This window comes from Periplaneta americana, chromosome 13, assembly GCF_040183065.1.
Source record: "Periplaneta americana isolate PAMFEO1 chromosome 13, P.americana_PAMFEO1_priV1, whole genome shotgun sequence".
Classification (NCBI taxonomy): Eukaryota; Metazoa; Arthropoda; class Insecta; order Blattodea; family Blattidae; genus Periplaneta; species Periplaneta americana.
In genome coordinates, this window is record NC_091129.1 from 90260826 (window position 1) to 90281333 (window position 20508).

The 20508-nt window shown below is 32.7% G+C and overlaps 1 protein-coding gene and 1 long non-coding RNA gene across 10 annotated transcripts in view; one reads left to right on the top strand and one right to left on the bottom strand.

Moving 5' to 3' along the window:
• LOC138712112 (uncharacterized) overlaps positions 1-20508 on the top strand; it is a 104623-nt gene that overhangs the window by 64380 nt on the left and 19735 nt on the right. The window lies entirely within an intron of this gene.
• The window catches only part of LOC138712107 (filaggrin), an 858710-nt gene that overhangs the window by 41662 nt on the left and 796540 nt on the right, over positions 1-20508 (bottom strand). For 7 of the 9 annotated variants that reach the window (XM_069843515.1, XM_069843516.1, XM_069843514.1 and 4 more), the window contains 4 exons: positions 14889-15077; positions 3112-3371; positions 2708-2940; positions 917-1093 (listed from right to left, as the gene is read on the bottom strand). In XM_069843515.1, the coding sequence (XP_069699616.1) occupies positions 917-1093; positions 2708-2940; positions 3112-3371; positions 14889-15077 (859 nt within the window). The remainder of the gene's footprint in view (positions 1-916; positions 1094-2707; positions 2941-3111; positions 3372-14888; positions 15078-20508) is intronic. The other 2 variants (XM_069843512.1, XM_069843520.1) reach the window with 2 other exon arrangements.

Here is a 20508-nt window from a genome sequence, read left to right on the forward strand (position 1 = left end):
TCAACAAAAGCCATTTTGCTTCACGGAAATGAATATGTGACGAGTTCTGAGTTATAATGCAAGCATAATCACCTCTAGAATATCTGATAAAACCGATCTATTTTCGTATTTTTGTGATTTTATTCTCATTTTTAGAAAAAATCGCAATACAGGCGCACATTGTAAGAGAAGAGGCTGTATTCTTGTTTGGAATAGTAGCTAAATTCTTAACTGCCAGGATAGAGTAGGCCTAAATCAAAAAATAAATATTTTCTTTACAGTCAAACTTTATTGTTAGAGTGACAGGTATCCTAAAAGAAAAATTAATAAGACACAATTAGCTTGTTGTTATAAGGACATACGAGTAAATTCGATTTACATTATTACAAAGCAAAATATTTAAAGATTTTTTCTAAACATAAATAACTTGAATTGACTTCAATATGGGCTGATCTGATAGCTCAGCACATGTAAGATGAAAATCTATGTCATTTCACTATCTTCAAGCATGTTGTGGGTCACCGTAGTCATACAAGGTTGATGATCTTGATTTATATAGAAATACAATGGGGTTAAGTCTGGTGACCTATAAGACCGATGAACTGGCCCGCCTGTGTTTCTGTGGTAACTGACAACATGCTTGAAAACATATGGACTGAGATGGATTTTCGTTTGGATGTCTGTCATGCACACAGGCGAGCCTATATTAAAATCCATTTACAATATTTATGTTCAGAGAAATAAGTGTTAGTTTAACTTTGTTATTGTATGAACTGGATTTATAAAGTATTCTGAGACATGAGTGCATGTACATCATTTGGGCACTATGTATTTTCTACAGTAAAAGTTACAGAAAAAGGAGCTGCATTTACAAGCACTATTGCACATACCCATGCCAGAGGAAGCTCGTGCATGCGTTGTTTTTGTTAAAACTCACCAAACGACTTCGATGCGAGGCGCTTGTACATTTCCACACTAGATTTCCGATGTACCATGCGGTGAGTGATGGCCTGGTACTTCCGCCGGAAGTCCTTCTCCGATCCTGTTGATTCTGCAGAGTCCCTCCTTGCGCTTCCTGGAGGAGTTTCTTCCTCTCCCTCACCACTTTTTTCCTCTGTTCAAAACAAGAATTAAGACACAAATCTTAATATAGACTCATCTGGTTGCACAACAGACATCCAAACGAAAATCTGTCTATTCAATATCAAATGAGGCAAAATTGCGAGTAATTGCTAATATATCCATAGCAGTAAGCACCTTCCACAAGCGATAACCATTCTCATTATTGTGTATTAGTGCCTGCTAATAGTTCCCTGCTGTTTTCATAAAGATTACGAGGCCTTGCACTGCACAAGCAAGTTGTTTAACAGGCAGGGTTGCCAGACGTGCTGGATATCCCAGGATTGTTCTGGATTTTAATGGTGTGTCCTGTGTACTGGATTGAGTTATATTTGTCCTGGAATGTCAAAAAATATTGGAAAAATGCTGACTGAATGAATATCTAAGGCGAACTGCCGATTATACATTGTTTGGTCAAAGAAAAAAAAAAAATGAAGAAATATTACAGAAACTTAATATACAACCACTGGATGAGAAAATGTCTACATACAGAGAAAACTGGCTGCAACATGTATCTAGAATATCAGCGAATAGGATACCTCAGGCAATGCTTCGATATTACCCTCGAGGACGATGACAACCTGGATGCCCACTAAAACGTCTTCAGGATCCTGTCTAGCTGGAACCAAAATGGGTCAACAATGGTCTAAATTTGTGTTTGGAATATGATGATGATGATGATGATGATGATGATGATGATGATGATGATGATGAACTGTATCGTCCTGGAAGTAATGCTTCCTTGGAGAGAGTTTTCTCTTCAATGAGCATGATGTGGACATCTAAAAAATCCAGAATGAGTTTAGAAACTGTTCAAGCTGTCTTAGCCAATTTCAACATGACCTGTCAGAACTTTACTGCAAAATTGCGGATCCGGAGAAGACCTGCTCAAAAAATTCACTTGCCTGAAAATACCACTAGTTCAAGTAGTAGTTAAGTAGAATGAATATTTTAGCATTTAAATAAAATGCGTATTTTAATTCTTTAAAGTGCGTAAAAACAATACAAGTGAACGGCAAACTAACAAATGTTACAAATAGTTTTTCATAATATGTCAATATCTGTCCTCGGAAATTGTGAAAAAAATCTGGTAATCTTATTATAATGAAAACTTACAAACATCTAGAAACATAATATTTTCATAGCACAAACTCTCCAGAACTTCCAAAATGACTCTGAGGTCTTCTCAGATTCTTATAAAATTGACTAAATATTACATTTTTTCCGAAGTTAAAAGACAGAGAAAGTGAAATGCTGACCACATACTTCTGTCTAATGCCGAGGTCTAGAGGGCATGAAAGCTCTAACTCCATGCCACATGGTGTATACAGAGACATTTTTACCTTTTATATTTTAAAAAATTAGACAAAATATCTAGAATATCTTGAAAGCCGATAGTATCAAATCTTAATGTTTCATTATGCAATAATTAAATTAAATTAATTTCTTAAGATGGTGATACATTTTGTTGATTAGCTATTCCTACAATGACGTTTCTGATAAAATGAGCAGTGAAACATTTCATTTACAGAGTATATCTGCATTATTAGAAGTTAGAATGAAATGTAAGGACTCAAGTGACGTATTTGCTGTATGGATTTGATATTACCTTTGTCTTCTCCTCTGGTCTCTGGTTTCAGCCAGACATGCATTTCTTCAGAGTCGCCAATGTAGATCCAGGTGGCATTCCTGTAGGACTCAGCATATACACCGGTGTCCTCTTCCTCACCTTCACTCGTGGCCAGGTCAGGCATGCTGGTGTCGTGGACCATCACGTTTGGACTTGAATCTGCAGCCCGCAGCATTTCCATGCTTGCATCCGTCGACCGCGCAAGAGGCCTGCTTATAATAAAATTGAGTCATCGAACAGGCTTCGACAACCACAGGTTAAGGAATAAAAAAAGAATACAATTTAACATCACTTTTGTTCAACATACATAATGAGTTAATAACAAAATTGCCGGGGATGGATGACAACCTCATACACAGGCGAATCAGTATCGAAGTAGATACCTGAGCTTTACTCGGTCTTCGCGGCCTCGTTCCTCTGACTTGGCACGTGCTCCATCACAACGATAGCGGCTGTGGTGTCGTCTTTCTCCATGTCCTCCTCTCTCTTCTGACCGGAACCGTTTCTCGAGCTTCTTATAAAGTCTCCCACTGGAGGCGGGCTTGTTGCGAGGGCCCTCAGGGGAGTCTGCAAACCCCGCAGGGGGTTGCACTATGTCAGGGGGTTCAGGCTCGATTGTTTCTCCGGGTCCAGCTTCACCATCCTATGTCATAACAGTGTCGTGTTAATTCATATAATGCATATTGAAATTGCACCATAAGGAACTCTAAGAATTGGAATTACTTAATATTCTTGATATGTTTATTATATACTTAGGGTACATAATTTTAATTCTGTAAATGAATAGTTTTAAAAAAAAGCTCAAAATATATTTACTACTAGTTTTGATTTTGTAGTAATAATATTTTTTTCAGTCTTCAGGTTAAAATATTCGTGAAAAATTTATAAACTATACCAATAAGTTGTATAAAATTCTATTACATTTTTATATCTAGTTTTTTCTTACCATTATATATAACATTTAAAACAATAATTAATAAAAAAAAACTAACTTTCAAAATTTTAAGATATAATATTCAAGTCTATTCTTTATGGTAATAAAAATTAAACATATTCAAGAAACTTAAGAGTTGTTTACCTCCATTTTACCATCTCTGTAATTTATATAAAGTTTTTGCAAAAATAAATCAATAATGTCTTAACTGAAAATATTTCTGTAACATTATAAACAACTTTAATTTATGTCTACATTTGATTATCTGAGTGTTCAGTCATCTAAATTAGTCTTAAAGTCTTCATATTAAGTAAAGTTCCATAAATTCACATTAAGGAAAAGTCACTAAAATTTCATTTAACTCCTTTCACTGGATCTTAAGATTAAGAAATTATGACATGGAAGATTAAGTTTTTGAATATAGCAAAACTAGATCTCTGGATAATGAAAATAACTTTATACGTTTACGACGATTATTTTGAAATTTAATTACAAATCAAGAGAAGTTGACTCCATTCTTAAAGAATATCTAACAAAATATAAAATATGACAAATCTGATATTAAGAAATGTTTATCAAATATTGCACATAATATGGTTTTGCTTAGTAATGCTCTGTAAAACATGGGAATCATACACAAGAGAATGGGGTTAAGAGAAATTGATCTGGAAATAATATATGTAAAATTAACATACCAAAGAAAGAGTTTAAAAATAAAGTTAGGTAACCTAGTACAGACATCCTCGTCACTTTTACAAGCTTACTCATATCAATTACATGCAACTTAATCGATTGTTTTCATTCCTTGAAGGCTCAAGGAATGACCTTGCTGGCAAAAATACTGAAATTGATACTAATCCAAACAAATAAAAACACGTACTTCGTATTAGTTCAAGACTGTAAGACATGTTTATGTAACATAGCTTATGTACCATATATAAAACTAGATGACTAAAGACTACACACAGAAGCCATGCAATCACTGGATGAAAATTAATGCCAATTGGCTATGAGGCTTATAAAGTTCGACATGCTGCTACACCGTTACTCTGGAAGAAATGTTGCTGAATTTCTTTAACTGTATTCTCAGCATCTCTTTTATATTCAATAATTCAACAACATAGACTAAACAATAACAATTCAACAACATGACTTTAATTTAATACACTTATTTTTATTACAAGCTATGAATATTTTTATTTAGGGGGGGTTTGTGGCTGGTCCAATGTTGTGTTTGATAGCCAAGTAATTGGCCTCTTTTTTAATGATCTTGTCTTATTTGACTTCCATTTTCAATTGATATGTACCTCATACTATGATATTTTAAATCGACACATTTCTGCTCTTTTCTACTAGAAGCCTCCAAATCGTTGTTGTGGTAACATCTGTTACCAAGAGTTGAAAATGAAGCAATGGCAGGTTTGGATATGTAATCATGCGTTATTAAATAAAGCTAGATTAGACGGCAGTTCGGAAGACAGTCAGCTGCTATATGCGCCGAAGCATTTCTGGTATGTGACGTCACAAGCTTGTACAGCAAAACCAATCGGAATCAGTCTGTAACAAGTACTTCCCGAGTTCGTTTGTTCACGTGTGAGTGTTTCAATACATTGAATAAGTAAAACTAACATTTACTGTGTGTGTTTAAGATAAATAAATGGAAGAAGAGACTATGAAAAGACAAGTATTGCACAGGTAGGCGCGGAAAATAGTGTTTAAGGTGTATTATTATTTTAAAAATGTTGACGAGCAGAATGCTGCCGGCCATCTTGATGCTGGCTGCACTGTTGCCAACGTGCAAGAAACAGCTGTAGAAGCATATGGTGTGGGATTGAGAACCGTGCAAAGAATATTGTTAACGAAGGAAAGAGGGTTTGTTTGATATCATGCTTAGAGTAATCAATGGCTAAGGTCATTATTGTCTTTCGATAATTTAAATTCTCTCCTGCACTATTTGTATTGCACGTGTGCATGAAGTACGATGTGGCAATGTTGTACGCTGCCTTGCTCTCTCTATCTGTCTCTCTCGACGCAAATGCTAGCAGACTACCACCTTCCGAATTGGCATCGACTCTAACAACTTTGCTTCCTCATCTGATGGAAGTCGTACTTGGCTTTTTTCTTCCTAAAAACACATCAGCTCTTCCGAAATTGAGCCCATGTAACTGTAATCAAAAGGAAAGTAGTAATTCCAATGATTTCAAGTAAGACATTCTCTACTATCAGTTGCCTGTATAGAATTTAAGTTCAGGAAATTGTTGGTTTCTATGTGAACAGTCTTTCCTTATAAGCCACATTCTTTCAGCCATGCTTGTCAATTTGAAAGAAGACAGATCTAGAAGTAGTAAACTACTTCAAAGACAGCTCAACTATATTTACTCACTATACAAATTTAAAGAATCAAGAATCTTAGTTTCACACACAATGAACCTATTTTGATCTTTAATTGTTTTATTAATAAAATATAAGTTATTTTATAGTTGGTCTGTCCTTGAAGACTTAATAGTTAAGTACCTACAGAAAGCATTCTTTACAGATGAGCACACATTAAATGAAATACAGGAAATAATGTAGAAAGGAATGCAAATGATAAGGTAAAATTAATTCAGTTTTTTTAAATAACGAATTCTAACATTTTATAGTAAAACATCACATTGATCTAAAATATATAACAATAAAGTGTCAGTTCTCTAAGACAGTGTTCCTCAACTGAGTAATCGTGAATTGGAAGTTCATCAATTCTTCTATGAAGTCCGTGCATATATGGCAGGGATCGTTGAGTTGAGTGGATTTTATTACATAGTTCATAAGCATAAGTTTTTTATTTTATATCGTTCGTTATTGTAGAAAATAATTATGTCACCTATCCAGAAGAATATTTTTTAACGATAGGCCTATACATCCTATTAATGATATATTTTTATACGAAATAACATGTACAGAAATAGAAAAAAAAAGTTATAACAATCCACAGTGTGGAGAACAAATTATGTCTTTCAACTAAGAGTCTCGTCGAAAAAAAAAAACAACAATATAATTGTAGAATGATATCATGTGTTATGATATTTAAGGTACATGAATTTTAATTCAGTTGAATCGTTGAAACAAATTCGATTCTTTTAACCATTTGAAAACGCATCTTTAATGACTTCAGAGTAATTACCAAATTTATTAATGTAGTATTTTGGTGACGAGTGGGTAATATAAGGTAGTGCCATTTCTTTAAAGTAGTTTAAACTGTATCAAAACATCATTTTTATTGGCCAATACAGAAGGTAAGCTTATTATTTAAATAGTACTGTGCATTTTGAAGGGTTATCCTTAAACATTGCGTCAATATTAGGTGTTCTTTATCTTCACTAGGTCCCACAAGTAATACTGCTATTTGTGGAAGAGTTCAGATTTTATGGAAAGTTCGATTAAAAGTTGTCCAATAATTATAGAAACAAAATTGAATTAAAAGATTACCATATGCTGTGAGTCTCTCAAGTTGGATAGCGACTAAGGAGTATGTGCTGTCTTGGCTGAAGCAAGCACTTTCTTCAGAGATTGGTCCCGTAATCATGACAAAAAAATACTTATAAGATGCTGGGCTATTCCTAGTGATTTATACATAAATCAAATTTTATTATCTGGATTTATTCTGAAATTGACAGAGGAAGAAAAACAGTCTGCCTGATTTGAGTAGGATGCAACACCTCACATATAGGTGCTCACAAGAATTTGAAATTTTCTTTGGGTAGAGAATTATCAGTAACAATGTCTGGCCAGTCAGGTTACCCGATCTGATCTTATCTCCTGGGATTTTTTTTTGATGGATGGGGATACGATATATCTAAAATGTAGTACAAATAAACTACAAACATTACTTGATCTGCGAGAAAACCATTAGAATAGAAATTACAGTAAAACTTCTTTTATACGTTTCACATTTACATGTTATCTGTCCACACCTGTGGAATAACGGTCAGCACGTCTTGCTGCGAAACCAGGTGGCCCGGGTTCGAATCCCAGTCGGGGCAAGTTACCTGGTTGAGGTTTTTTCCGGGGTTTTCCTCAACCCAATCGAGCAAATGCTGGGTAACTTTCGGTGCTGAACCTCGGACTCATTTCACTGGCATTATTACCTTCATATCATTCAGATGTTAAATAACCTAGATGTTGATACAACGTCGTAAAATAACCCAATAAAATAAAAATAAATACATGTTATCTTTCTGAAGTTCCAGCAAAATTCCTACACCTTCTATGTTAATTTATTTCGGTTATAGGTTTTTGCACTTATACAATCGTATTTTAAAGCCCAGGAAATTCGAAAAATCATTTATACATTCTAAATCAATTTTGCTCGAAATCAGGTGTGCTGTGAAAATATAAGAACTCGAAAATAGAGTACGTTTCCACAATTTTGTGTCCTTTAACGATGCTGTTACTGCTTTAGAAACAGTGAAACATTTTGCAACACACCATAATGTAACTGAACAAATTATGGAACAATTATCACAATTTGAAGCCATGGTTTATTCATTGGGACCAAGCAGTCCAAAATAACTGACTTTTTGTGAAATAATCACGTGTTATTAAATGAAAATTATACAGGAAGAACAAAGTAAGTCAATGTCTAAAATTTTCTGGATAGGAGTTTTAAATGTAATATATCAGCCAGTTTTGGCTCTAAGCAGCTAAAATTTCCCCCAAATAATCTTACATTGAAGAATATGTGTTATAAATTCGACTACCAGTACTGTATTATAGACTCAAAGAAAGATGGCTTAATTGTGAAGTTCTAAATTTCTTCTGTGAAAATTTTACTAAATTGACTTAGCTTTCGTGCTATTCCCATTTAGCCTTCAAATGCTTTTTCAGATGCCATTAAATGTCATTTCAGTTATATGCTTTTCTCATTATACATTTTTTCTGACCCCCATAAAAACGTATAAATGAAATTTTATTGTATAAATATTACTTCTGATCTTTTTCAACATGTGACTGGAATTTGGTTACAGCGATAGCAATTGTGCATTGCACATGATGGTGGACATTTCCAGCATCTTATGAATGAAAACTATTCAAATACGTCTGTATTTTTCTTGCCGTGGTTGCGGAATAAATTTAATTGGGGAGAATGTGCATTTCGACCGAGGCAACAGGCATTCTTTGGTCACTGCGTGACCTTAAAGACTCACTGTATAGTTGAACAAATATTTTTGAATATCTTTACTCGTATTGAACTTTCCATTTTTGTATTTGCATATGCTCCCTAATTTTATTACAGGTATCAGTAGTGGAGAACTGTCCAGATTTTATCAACTCAATTCATTATTTTGCAATCAAATCACTCTATATTTACAGCACTAACTACAGCGTATCATTTCTGTTATATCCATTTTATAGTTCAGTTTGTTTTTCGAATGTACAGATGTCAGATTGTAAACGCCTTTGAAATGACAAATTGATAATAAAATAATAATTAACGTTATTAGACAGGTAAAAACATGCATTTAGTCACAGAAAATGTAACAGTGTAACGTATTTAGGAATGACAATATATTTGCATTAATATACAATCACAGGTGTTGTTTTTTCACATGTGCTGTTGTGCATAAGTAAAGAGAGTGAAGTGCTATAAAACACAGTAAAAGCTGTTTGTGTAAACACATTATAAACACAATATGACTGGAAGTGTTGGGAAGTCCATGAAATACATTTACTAAGACTATATTCCTCCTTATTTCTGATGAGATATTAATATTTGCATGTAAGTGTTATCATATTCTTCATGCTAAAGCAACATTCTTTCTCTCACTTTCATGTTGATAAGTGACATCAAACACATGCCATTTTAAGACAAATTGTTCTTCCAGGCCCCAGACCCTGTGTCCAGTGTACTGTAAGATAAATTTCATGTTTTCAGTATGTTTTAAGTGTACAATGGAATTGTATTATATGTACATATTGTACAATTTAACCTAAATATTCATGTAATACAACTGAACACTTGAGCAGGATGTGTGGCCTCTGGAATCATGGTTGGATGCAGTGCCGAATTTAGGTATTTTTCTGCCTATAGCCAATATAGTTGTCCAATGTTAAGATTAAATGTTCTCAGGAAACATAATTGACAGACAATGGAAAAATAAAAGTGATTAAGAGAGTTAAATTACCGGTACATATTTAATTTAAAAATTTTTATACAAAATTGACTAAGAAAGAAATTACAAATAATGGAGAACCATTATCACTGAGACGGAAAAACAAGCATTAATAAACTAGTTCCAATTTTATTGACTGTACTTAATTTTTATTAAAAAAGTATAAGTGCACTAAACAGCATGTAACATTTTGTATAAAGTATGTATGTTTTCTTAGAAAAATAAAATATTAGCTGTAGAATACATTTGGAATAAATGTGCACGTTCATTTCTTTACTAATAAGACATTACTGGTATCTTATATCTTATTTACTTTTAATGTACGGTAGGGCCTACGTATATTAATGAAATGTAGTTCGAAACAGAATAATTGAAAATGTTAACATTTTCAAAAGTTGCGTTATGAAGTCAGTAACGAAATACATTTTACATAATGATGTCATAAAACAGTTGCAAAACCATTGCTTTGATCAGTACCGGTAGTGACTGTTGATAATGATCAGGAATTCATGTCATGTATAATCACATAATTTTAAAAATGAAAGGATAGTTGCAAATGATTGTGTACACTGATTAAAGATTTTCTTTACTAGATTCCCCCCCCCTCCCCCCCCCCCCCCCAAAAAAAATTTAACCACACTCAACTAAGATACATTTTAAAATACATATAGACTACCTTCTAAAAATATGCTTCTATTTATTACAAACTTCTAATCGGTAGCTAACAGTCAATTCAGGTTATATCATGATTGCCATAAAAACTACCATTTTCAACACAAGTACTTTTTTTTTTTAACTCTGTGTTGATTACTATTTGTGCATGGTAGTGAAGTTATACTTTAAAAGAATGTAAGATTAGTAATGAAACCAGTGATATGTTCATGAACATTGTGAGGTTTGTGTATGTAGAGTATGGAATAGAGAGCGACCCTTATTATTCCCTGCAAAAATGAAGAAAGGTGATATGAACTACCGTACGTTATTAAGATAAATTAATAACCTATTGCAATGACAAGTTTTGCACTAAAGAACTCAACTCTCTAATTCATCAAGGGTTCCAAGAATCCCAGGAAATAATAATAATAATAATAATAATAATAATAATAATAATAATAATAATAGTAATAATAATAATAATAATATAATTATTATAATATATTATTATTAATATTATTATTATTATTATTATTATTATTATTATTATTATTATTATTATTATTATTATTATTATTATTATTATTTCTCATTATGAAAAATAAAGCTTATTATACTGTATCTCTAGCTGCTGATATTATTATTACCATTATTATATTATGCTGCTTTTCGAGAATATACTGTAATTAAAATGATCTACCTTGTCATAAGTACTGTTACAGAGTTTATAATAAAAATCAAATTGCTTTTCAACATTTAAAAATATTAATAAAATACATGGTAATTACAAATGTTTCAATTATGTCTTATATGCCTCCACCTTTCACATAATTTTGGAGTCTGAACATTCATTTACTGCAGCATAAATAGCTCACAAGAAAATCCGCTGCTGCCTACAAGGATCACTTTATATGTCAACATTATAAGATTTATTTTGCATTCTATATTTTGAAGTACAGTCTAAAGTTAGAAAGTTGTCGTCTATGTTGCTAGATGGACAATCATTTGGAAAAATGAAGGTTGGCACATTTATCGCAAGCTGCTTTCGTGTGGACTTCGCTTTACTGATTGGTGTTAAGCTTGTTAAAAGCTTTAGCTATCGTTTTCGAACAAAGTGTGCTCAAGTGATTGAACACTTGACTCCAGAAATACATCCTGGCATTCACTGCCAATGTTTTCATCTCCTTTGTCATAGAAATGGTGCCCACTGGTACAATCACAACAAAATCATGACTAAGGTGAAATTATGACTTTTCTGGACCTTCGGAACTGTCTAGCATGTTGTTCGTGCATTTGTAGTAGTAATTTATCATTTTGACATTAGATTCTCTTCAATCGTAAAATATTCTCAACAATGTAGAGAATGACTGTGTTCATTTTCTGTAAACTGTTCTAGAAAGTGTCTGTAATTGATCTGCTTCTGTTGTTTAGTTTTGGTGTAAGGCTAGATCTGTAACTTGTGCTCCAGTTCAAGATATTGTCTGAGTGCTCTGAATATTTATCTTTTAAATATATTCAATTTAATTGAGTGTTTTAACGCCTTAACAACCAAACTTACCCTTACACTACCATAAAGTTCTGACCAGGGGCGGACATGTTACCTCTAGGTTCAATGAATCATTAGATTGTAAGTAAACAAATAATCCTCTGACCTAAAGGTCTGGAAAATTTCAAAACATTTTTCTCTATGTTAAATAAAGCTATGTGGTTTTCATATTTTGGTATTTACATGTAACTGCTCACTTGATAAGATAATGTGCTTTCTCTTATACAAATAAAATTGCAATAACGTAACTGTAATCTGGCTGATTTATTGGTCCATGACGATAGAAATAAGTTGTGGGCATACCAACAATTTTTTAATTCTAATGTAGGCCTATCCAACAACATTTTTCTATTTGCTTACATCGCAGTAGAGTTTTACAAGTTTGATCTCTGTTTTTGTTCCGTTGTGTTGGCTGAAAAATGAAGAAAGTGATAATTTGTCATTCTAGTGTCAGGTGTAATGTGGTTAATCTACGAGATCGATCTTGAGTAGGCTGATCAGATTTTTTAGGGTCCAACAGGGGACATCAGCAATTTCAAGAAAATCCACAAACATTTATCTAGGCACTATCCATTAAAATGTTGCAAAAATTACATGTAATAGTAGATACAATTATAGAACTTTGCACACTAAATTTGTAGAGTACCTTAACTTTATGAATTAAATGAATAAACACACACAACTTCTATACATAATTATGGCCACTAAGAATTCAATTTCAGTACTGACGCATGTATCGAAGTCTTTCACATGATGTTGTACACCCTGAATTCTAACACACATTTTACAAGTACTTGTCTGAAGAATGTATCTTTTTAGGGATCTGTTCATTCTCATACAGCTTCACACTAAGTTCTTCACATGAGAAATGAAAGTTTGTTTTCACTTGTAACAAAGCTGTTTCAATTTTTATTCTTGACTTTTCATCAGTCCAGATTGAGTTCATTATGGAGAAAAGTCTTTCAACTGACGAATTACTGACTGAAAGACACATGACTAATGACACCATTTTGAAAATATTTTCAAATGGAATAGAATTTTTTTTTTGAAATGTCGAAAAACATCACACCAATTTTCACCTGTTGGTTTGTCACAAAACTTTTCATTTTTGAACTACTTAAAAATGGATGCTGTGACAGTTCTAACGCTTCCACGCAATGCGAATGAAGACAAAGATAGTATATCGTATGTTCTTCTCAAAGAGTGCAGAATATCTCATACTGTGCTTGCTGGTTCTTCTGTCTCATACTGAGAACAGTTCAGAAATGTGCATGAATCACAGCAGTTTCATCACGCTACTTAAATATTCATGTGTAAAATGTCATTGAAACAAAATCAAAATTTCTGGGGACAAAATTATTTCCGGGAACAAAAGGGGAACATTTGCTCCCCGGGGACAGCAATTCAAAACTGGGGACTGTCCCTAGAAATCGGGGACGTATGGTCAGCCTATTCTTGAGGGGATGTATTTCTTAAATTAATGTTATGGCTATTGCTTCCATTCTCGGTATATCTGAATGCTGTTCCCAAATGCTCGGTATATTTTTCCACTATATTTTCTGATATGTTTTCCTGATTTGGTTTGATCCCTTGTTTCAAACTGTGTAAATATTATATGTAATTAGATCATCTTCACATGATGATTTTTCGGTATTGTAAAATAGTCTGCAGAAAGCCGTATTAGAGTCTGTATTAAGGATAGATTGAAGTAAAATTCTGTTTAAAAAGTTAGATTTTTCGTTTTCAATACAAAAAAAATTCTATATGGTTCAGAGAAACTCTCCACAAATTTTCATACAGATAGCCCCTTCAATCAGCTGTTTCAGCCGATATTTAATTAAAAGGTTGCACACTTTGAATAGCTCTTTAAACTTTTAAACTCCATTTTCTCTATTTGCATTTCTCTTACATATTGTTTTATTAAAAATGATACTTCTCTAAATTTTTATATCATATCTATGATTTTTTATAGGTCTTCTTGAAGGTGTATTTAATAAAACTTGCTATTAAGACTTTTCTTAAACCTCAAGATTATTGGGAGATTTTTTTTTTCTGCTAGGTATTACAATTTTTATCTTTTTTATATTTGACTATATAAAATAATTTTTCTTAGCTCTTGAAGAATAATCTGAAAAAGGTAAATAGCAAGTTATGTTCCCGGGAATATGAAAGATATGTGGAGCAAATTTCAGGCAATAATTTTGAAATTTGTAAGAGGAATAGTAATTTTTCAAAATACAATATAAATTTGCAACAAATTTTAATAATATGTATAATTTTGGATCAAATAAGATGAAATTTTGTACTGTGGCTAATTATACGATGTGTATAAACATTTTCAAAGATCTAGCTCAAAAGGTTAAGAAAATTGAAATTTCACCTAAGTGTATCCTTAGTGTTTGTAACAGTATTTATGACAAGACTAGGTTGGTACTATTTAATTTTTTTTTTCCTTTCCCGAACAAGAGATTGAGTTCATTAGTTCAATTTGATATGGTGAAATGAAAATTGCTATTATATTTTCTTTTAATTTCCTATACGGTATGAGTATCCTAGTATGATGGTAATGCAACATTGTTTCCCAGATCTATTTTTTCATAGTTAATAAAAATATGCGTCTGTAGTGATATATTGAAAATAATTATCTCATTTTCGTAAAGAATTTAAAGGACACAGACTAGAATAAATGAATGTGATTATATTTTTTATAAACACTAAGTCATAATTATTTGAACTAAAGGTGACTTATTTTAAATTATGACAAATTCGAATGTCCAAAATTTGTTATCCTGAACAGATGCCTCTATATAAATCCGGCACTGGAACACGAAACACAAAACATCGCACGGGCCGGTGCAGCCTTGAATCACACACCTCGAGGCCTGACAGGGTGGCGCTCTTGTCCACTTCGCGTCCGCAGTGGTGGCAGAGTGTCGTAGTGTTGCTGCTGTGGTCCGCGCCCTCGCTGTAGAACACGCTGTCGCTCCCTGGACTAACAGAGCGCAGGGACTCGGCACTCAGTGCCTTGAGGCGACTCGACTCGGGACTCATCGCTCCCTGAGCCTGTGACACATACAGTTCTGCTGCTGCGGCATCTGACCCATGTCAATCCCAGAATTCACACTTAAGAGCTAAGCTTATGCTTATATTATCATTTCTGTTTATTACCCAATGGAGCCAGAAGAAATTAAAAGAAGCTTAAATATGTGGCTGAAGTTTTTAATTTTGATAACTTTACACTTAAAATTACAATTAAATGAACTGTAAACCAGTATTCTTGTAAATTAAATTATTGAGAGAATATTAATAATTGATACCCGCAGTATCTCAAGTGGTTGTGATTCTGGCTACAGATAAAGCGGTCCTGGATTCGACTCCCAGAAGGGATGAGAAGATGTCTCCCTTTTCTAGGAACTGGGTGTGTCCCTCTTCTAGTGTTTATTCTAAGTTGTCTGAAACAATGGCCTTGCGCCATATGAATTATGTGACCACAGAGGAATGCATATTGGCTCAAAATTCTCGCAAGAGAAAGAATGGAATGGACAAAAGGACTCACAATCCTTGAAGGTTGATGATAATAGTGATGAAAAAAATCATACTGTCTATAGAATGGTTAATTAAAAATGTTCTGGAATTCTGTTAGTCAATTTCTGAGGTGGAGTGTTTGGTAAGGAGGAATCTATTAATCCTAGTGATAGGATAATAGGTGAGGAAAGTCACTATCAGAGTTGGTTTTCAACATCGATGAGAAACAGCCGGTAAATTTTGCCTGAAGTCCTAGAATTCGGAATTAGGGTTGTATAAGAAGGAATCCATAGTTATCAAAGAAAGTTGATTTTAACCTGCGAATTTCAGACGTAATCACCCAGAACAACAGAAAATTTTAATCTAAAGCAGTGTTTACTGTAAGTTATGAATGTGAATCATTTTAAATTTCTTTCTCATTTATCTAGCTCCACAGTATCAAGTTAAAAAACATAAAATTATCACTTTCATATCTTCTGAATATTTGTGAAACCTAATACTACACATTTTTGGCTTTTTATTATAAATTTATATTCATGAATAATTGTAAAATAGTAATGTGTTTCTTTTTGGATTACTTTTATAAGTATGGAAATAAACTGTGATTAATAACATATTTACAAGGGAGATCCCACTTCTCATGAAAGTGTTTTAAATCAATATACAGCAAGAATGGTATTTTACAACTGCATGTAAATGACTTATTTAATATTTCACATATGTTGTTACTGTACATGTGGTAATAAATTCAATATCTTCCAAATGTAATTGTGTATATGTTTCATGTGAATTGTGAGCTATATAAATCCATTTACAATATATGTCATATCTTAAGATATGTACAGAGCATTCCCTCACATTATGTACAGGTGCCCAGCGGCAACCGATACTGCAACAGCACCCACAATAGCTGGTTGATATGTTGCAATAAGCTCACTAGTTGATAATTTAGCGCCTAGGTTACGAGGTGAAAGACATTAACCTTACAGCTGACTTCACTGCAGTATATCAGTTGTCTGTGAGATCGAAGCAGCAGTAGCGTTTTAAGTTCACATTTGTACTGTTGTGTTAATTTAGTGTAAGAGATAATTATTAATGATTTAGTTGGAAAAAAAAAACATTTACCGGTACAGAAACTCATCTTATCAATATACCAATTTCCGAATGGACTCATACTGGGTGTCAAGTTTTGCATCTTCATGTTTCTGATATGCATTGATATTTGAAGCATCGGTTGGAACAGCATTATAAGTTACATTTGATAAAATTTACAGGAGTTGAAAAAATGTGTACACGTACAATGTTGTTCCAGGGTAGCAAACCTTTGAGTGGACAAATTTGACGTATTGCATTGATGGACAGTTGCAAGTCAAGGAGTATAGCAAGGTAACATGAGATACACACAGAAACACGCCGAATGAAGATTTTGTAGCTTACAACATTGTTCCAGCTGACACTTCATTTATTTTCCAGAACGGCATTCCGGCCCAATTAAACCACTGGGGACAATAATGCATGAATTGCTAAGAGATAATGAAAGAAATAATGAGAGTTGAGTAAATATTTATAATTGGGTTTTGCCGATGGTTTGGTGGATCCAGAATTAATATTTCTGAAGATTAGGAAAATTTTCTATTTAAACAACTTTCCTGTGTTAACTGAAACTATTAGTTAATAACTAGTTTCGGCTTGATTTCGGCCCTCTTCATATTTCTATTTTTTTTTTTAATTTCAGCTTGATTTCGGCCTTCTTCAGATTTATAGTCTTCTAAAGATGGCAAGGTAAATTATCATCATAGTTTCAATTAACACAGGGAAGTTATTTATATAACAAATTTACCAAATCTTTAGTGATAAAAGTGTAAAAAGTGTGTAATCAAGCTGTAAGTTTACAAGTTAATATTTTTCACTGACGAAGCATGGTTCCATTTAGATGACCATGTTATAACTCAAAACAAAATATAGGCCTACTGGAACACAAAAAATCCACATATCGTGCGTGAAAATCCTCTACCGATACATAATGAGAAAGTTGATGTGTGATACGAATCATAGGGCCTATATTTTTTGATGATACAATCAATGCGCATAAATACAAGACAGAAATACTCTTAAGAGATGTCAAAATGTGTGACAGCAGAAGGACATAATATTTTCAACACCTTTTATATATCTTTATTATACACTTTTCACACTTGTATCACTGATTAAATTTCTAACTTCTTTATTGCGTTAATCTTTAGGATTTATCTTGCTTGACTAGTTTCCAAGTTTTGTGCTTCATTATCACTTTTATGACTTCAGAATTTGATTATAAGGACAACTTTCTAGTGTTAATGTGGAAGTTAAGTGGTAAATTATCTTAGTTGACTAGTTTCAACTTCACTGTTAGTCATCTACAGAACTCTAGATCTTATAATCTAGAACTATAGAACTTACAATAATCAAGGTAAGTTCATTGATAGAACAATTTAATATTCTTTTTTCTATATACACTTTTAACACTTATATATCACAGATTAAATTTCGTTGGAAATTTAATCAGTGGCACAATTTAGTAGTTACTATTGCTATTTTCCGGAACTGATTAACTTAAACGATTTCAGCTCCTAAATAGATCGGGGTCTGCTGTCTGCTGCTAGCTGCGTGATGGCGACTGTTTGGCCAAGTTGCTAGCCACCTGAGCCCCCACACAATGCTGTAGACTGCTCTGCATATGTATATATGTGTGTGTGTGCGTGCGTGCGTGTGTGCGTATGTGTGTGTTATATGTACTCCGTATTATATATGATTACAGTATAGTACAATACATCATACACTTGTAAAAACAACACAAATGAAATCAAAAGTTTTTGAGATCCATCAAGTTCGTAAATGTAAATAGTGCAGTTTATTTATGTGTGTTGTAAAGACTATGAACAGAATCCTATATATTATCATTAATGTATGTATGAAACTTCTTGTTTATAAATGATAAGTGAAAAAAAAAAAAAAAAGGTAGGTATGGTACTTTTGATATGGAGGCAGATGAGAAATCTATTTGTACTGCTATAAAATTACCTACCAATTGGACGCCAATTTATTCTACTTTTATTTTACTTTTTCATTATAAAATATATATAAAAAATATTATGATGCTGCAAAAAGACAATTTCGAGATTATTACAGAAGTACCGGTACTCGTTTATAGCATTTTTATAAAGACAAAATGGCTTCCAATATGCCATCTACTATGTTCTTGTGTAGGCAGTCTTTCCTTTTGTATTATTCAACAGAAGTTTTAAGTAATAAGTAAGAATAATTTCATAAATATATGCATGAAATATAATAATTTACTCCAAAAAATATTATCTGAAATTTGTTTGTGAAAATTGCTCAAAACGACATTTTGCTCAAAAATAACTCGTAACGATTTTCCTCTTAATTTTAATTATGTAATAAATAGTACCAAACGAAACACAGAATATAATATAGCCTGTCCCATAAAGAGTTTAGTACATAGGAAAGGTTTGAATCTAAAAAAAGTATACCAGAAAAAAAAAATAGGACTTAAAATATCTACATGATTTTTCTCAAAATGAACCTAAAATTATCCTTTCATAATATAGAATAAGAAATTGTATAAGTATCCTAGTTTCATATACTTGCAACACCAAGATATCTCTATAGATATTCAAATCAGCAAGCTTATTTGTAAGAGGAATGTGGCAGGGAAGGAAGTGCAAATTTGACACTCCTGTTTTGTTATGTTTTTAGATCCCTATGATAGTGGTCACAACAGGTATAGTAGGCCTACCTAGACAATTCTGCCATGAGAATGTTATGATTTGGCAAAAAGAAGTATTCACAAACCTTTACTTCACAAACTTCACAAACCTTTACTTAAGACAGGAAGTAGTTATTTTACCTGTTGCATTTTATGTACAGAAAAAAAATGCCATTTAATAGCACCATATAGTAAGCTTATTTACAAGTCATAATTGGCAATTTACCTCTGAGTGGGATTCTGTCTATTATCAGGCAGTACAAATCACTTGATATAATCAGAGGGAAAACATTGTTTGTATACATCTGAAATCTGATTAGTGGAATATGTAGCGAATCGGCGATGTATGTAATGGAGAGGGAAAGGATCTGGCACCCTAACCCAGACCTAGTTGCCTCATAAGTGGTGCCATGTTGGTGTCACTTGTGGGGTTCAGATCTGTCTTCAGACAGTTGACTAAACAACAATTGGCACTTATAAGCAAAGCACCATTTTTTTTTTAATTTCTTATTGTATTATGTACCTACCTACATGTTAGGAGATACGACTGAGAATTTTCAGAATAGACACATAGATCCTAAGTTACGAGTTGTAAAATAAGTTGATTTAGGTAAGCATATATTCTAATTGTTAAATATACATATGTGTACAACTACGGTTTTTTAAATTCCCAGAGCAATAACACAGGAGATATACTCTGTAGAAACAATATGATTTCTTATTAATTACATCTAAACAAGAAATAATATTGAGAAGAATAGTATAAAATATGGTGTATATGTTTACAGGAAATACATTTTATCTTCCAAAGTACCGGTACTAATAGAGATAAGAAGTCAAATTATGATCTAATAAAGAATTTTTAATGAATTTATAATATGGACTTGCATGAATTTTCAACATTTATCTGCACTCGAATATGAATTAAGATATTCTAATCCTCAACCTTCCAGCAAATTATAACATTTTCATTATTGGTAAGCTACCTATAAATCATTTCTTGACTTCAACCACTTTCAATTTATGCAAGGTTATTAAATGTGTGAGATGGCATAGATGTTAAGCAGTCATTTTATTAAGCTAAGTACTTACTGCATTATTGCAATCAGAGTTATAATGAAGGAGTAAGTAAATACCCTGTCTCATATTAGTCATATTTCATAAAGATATTTGCTTCTAAATTCAAACGTTTTTTTATTGTCT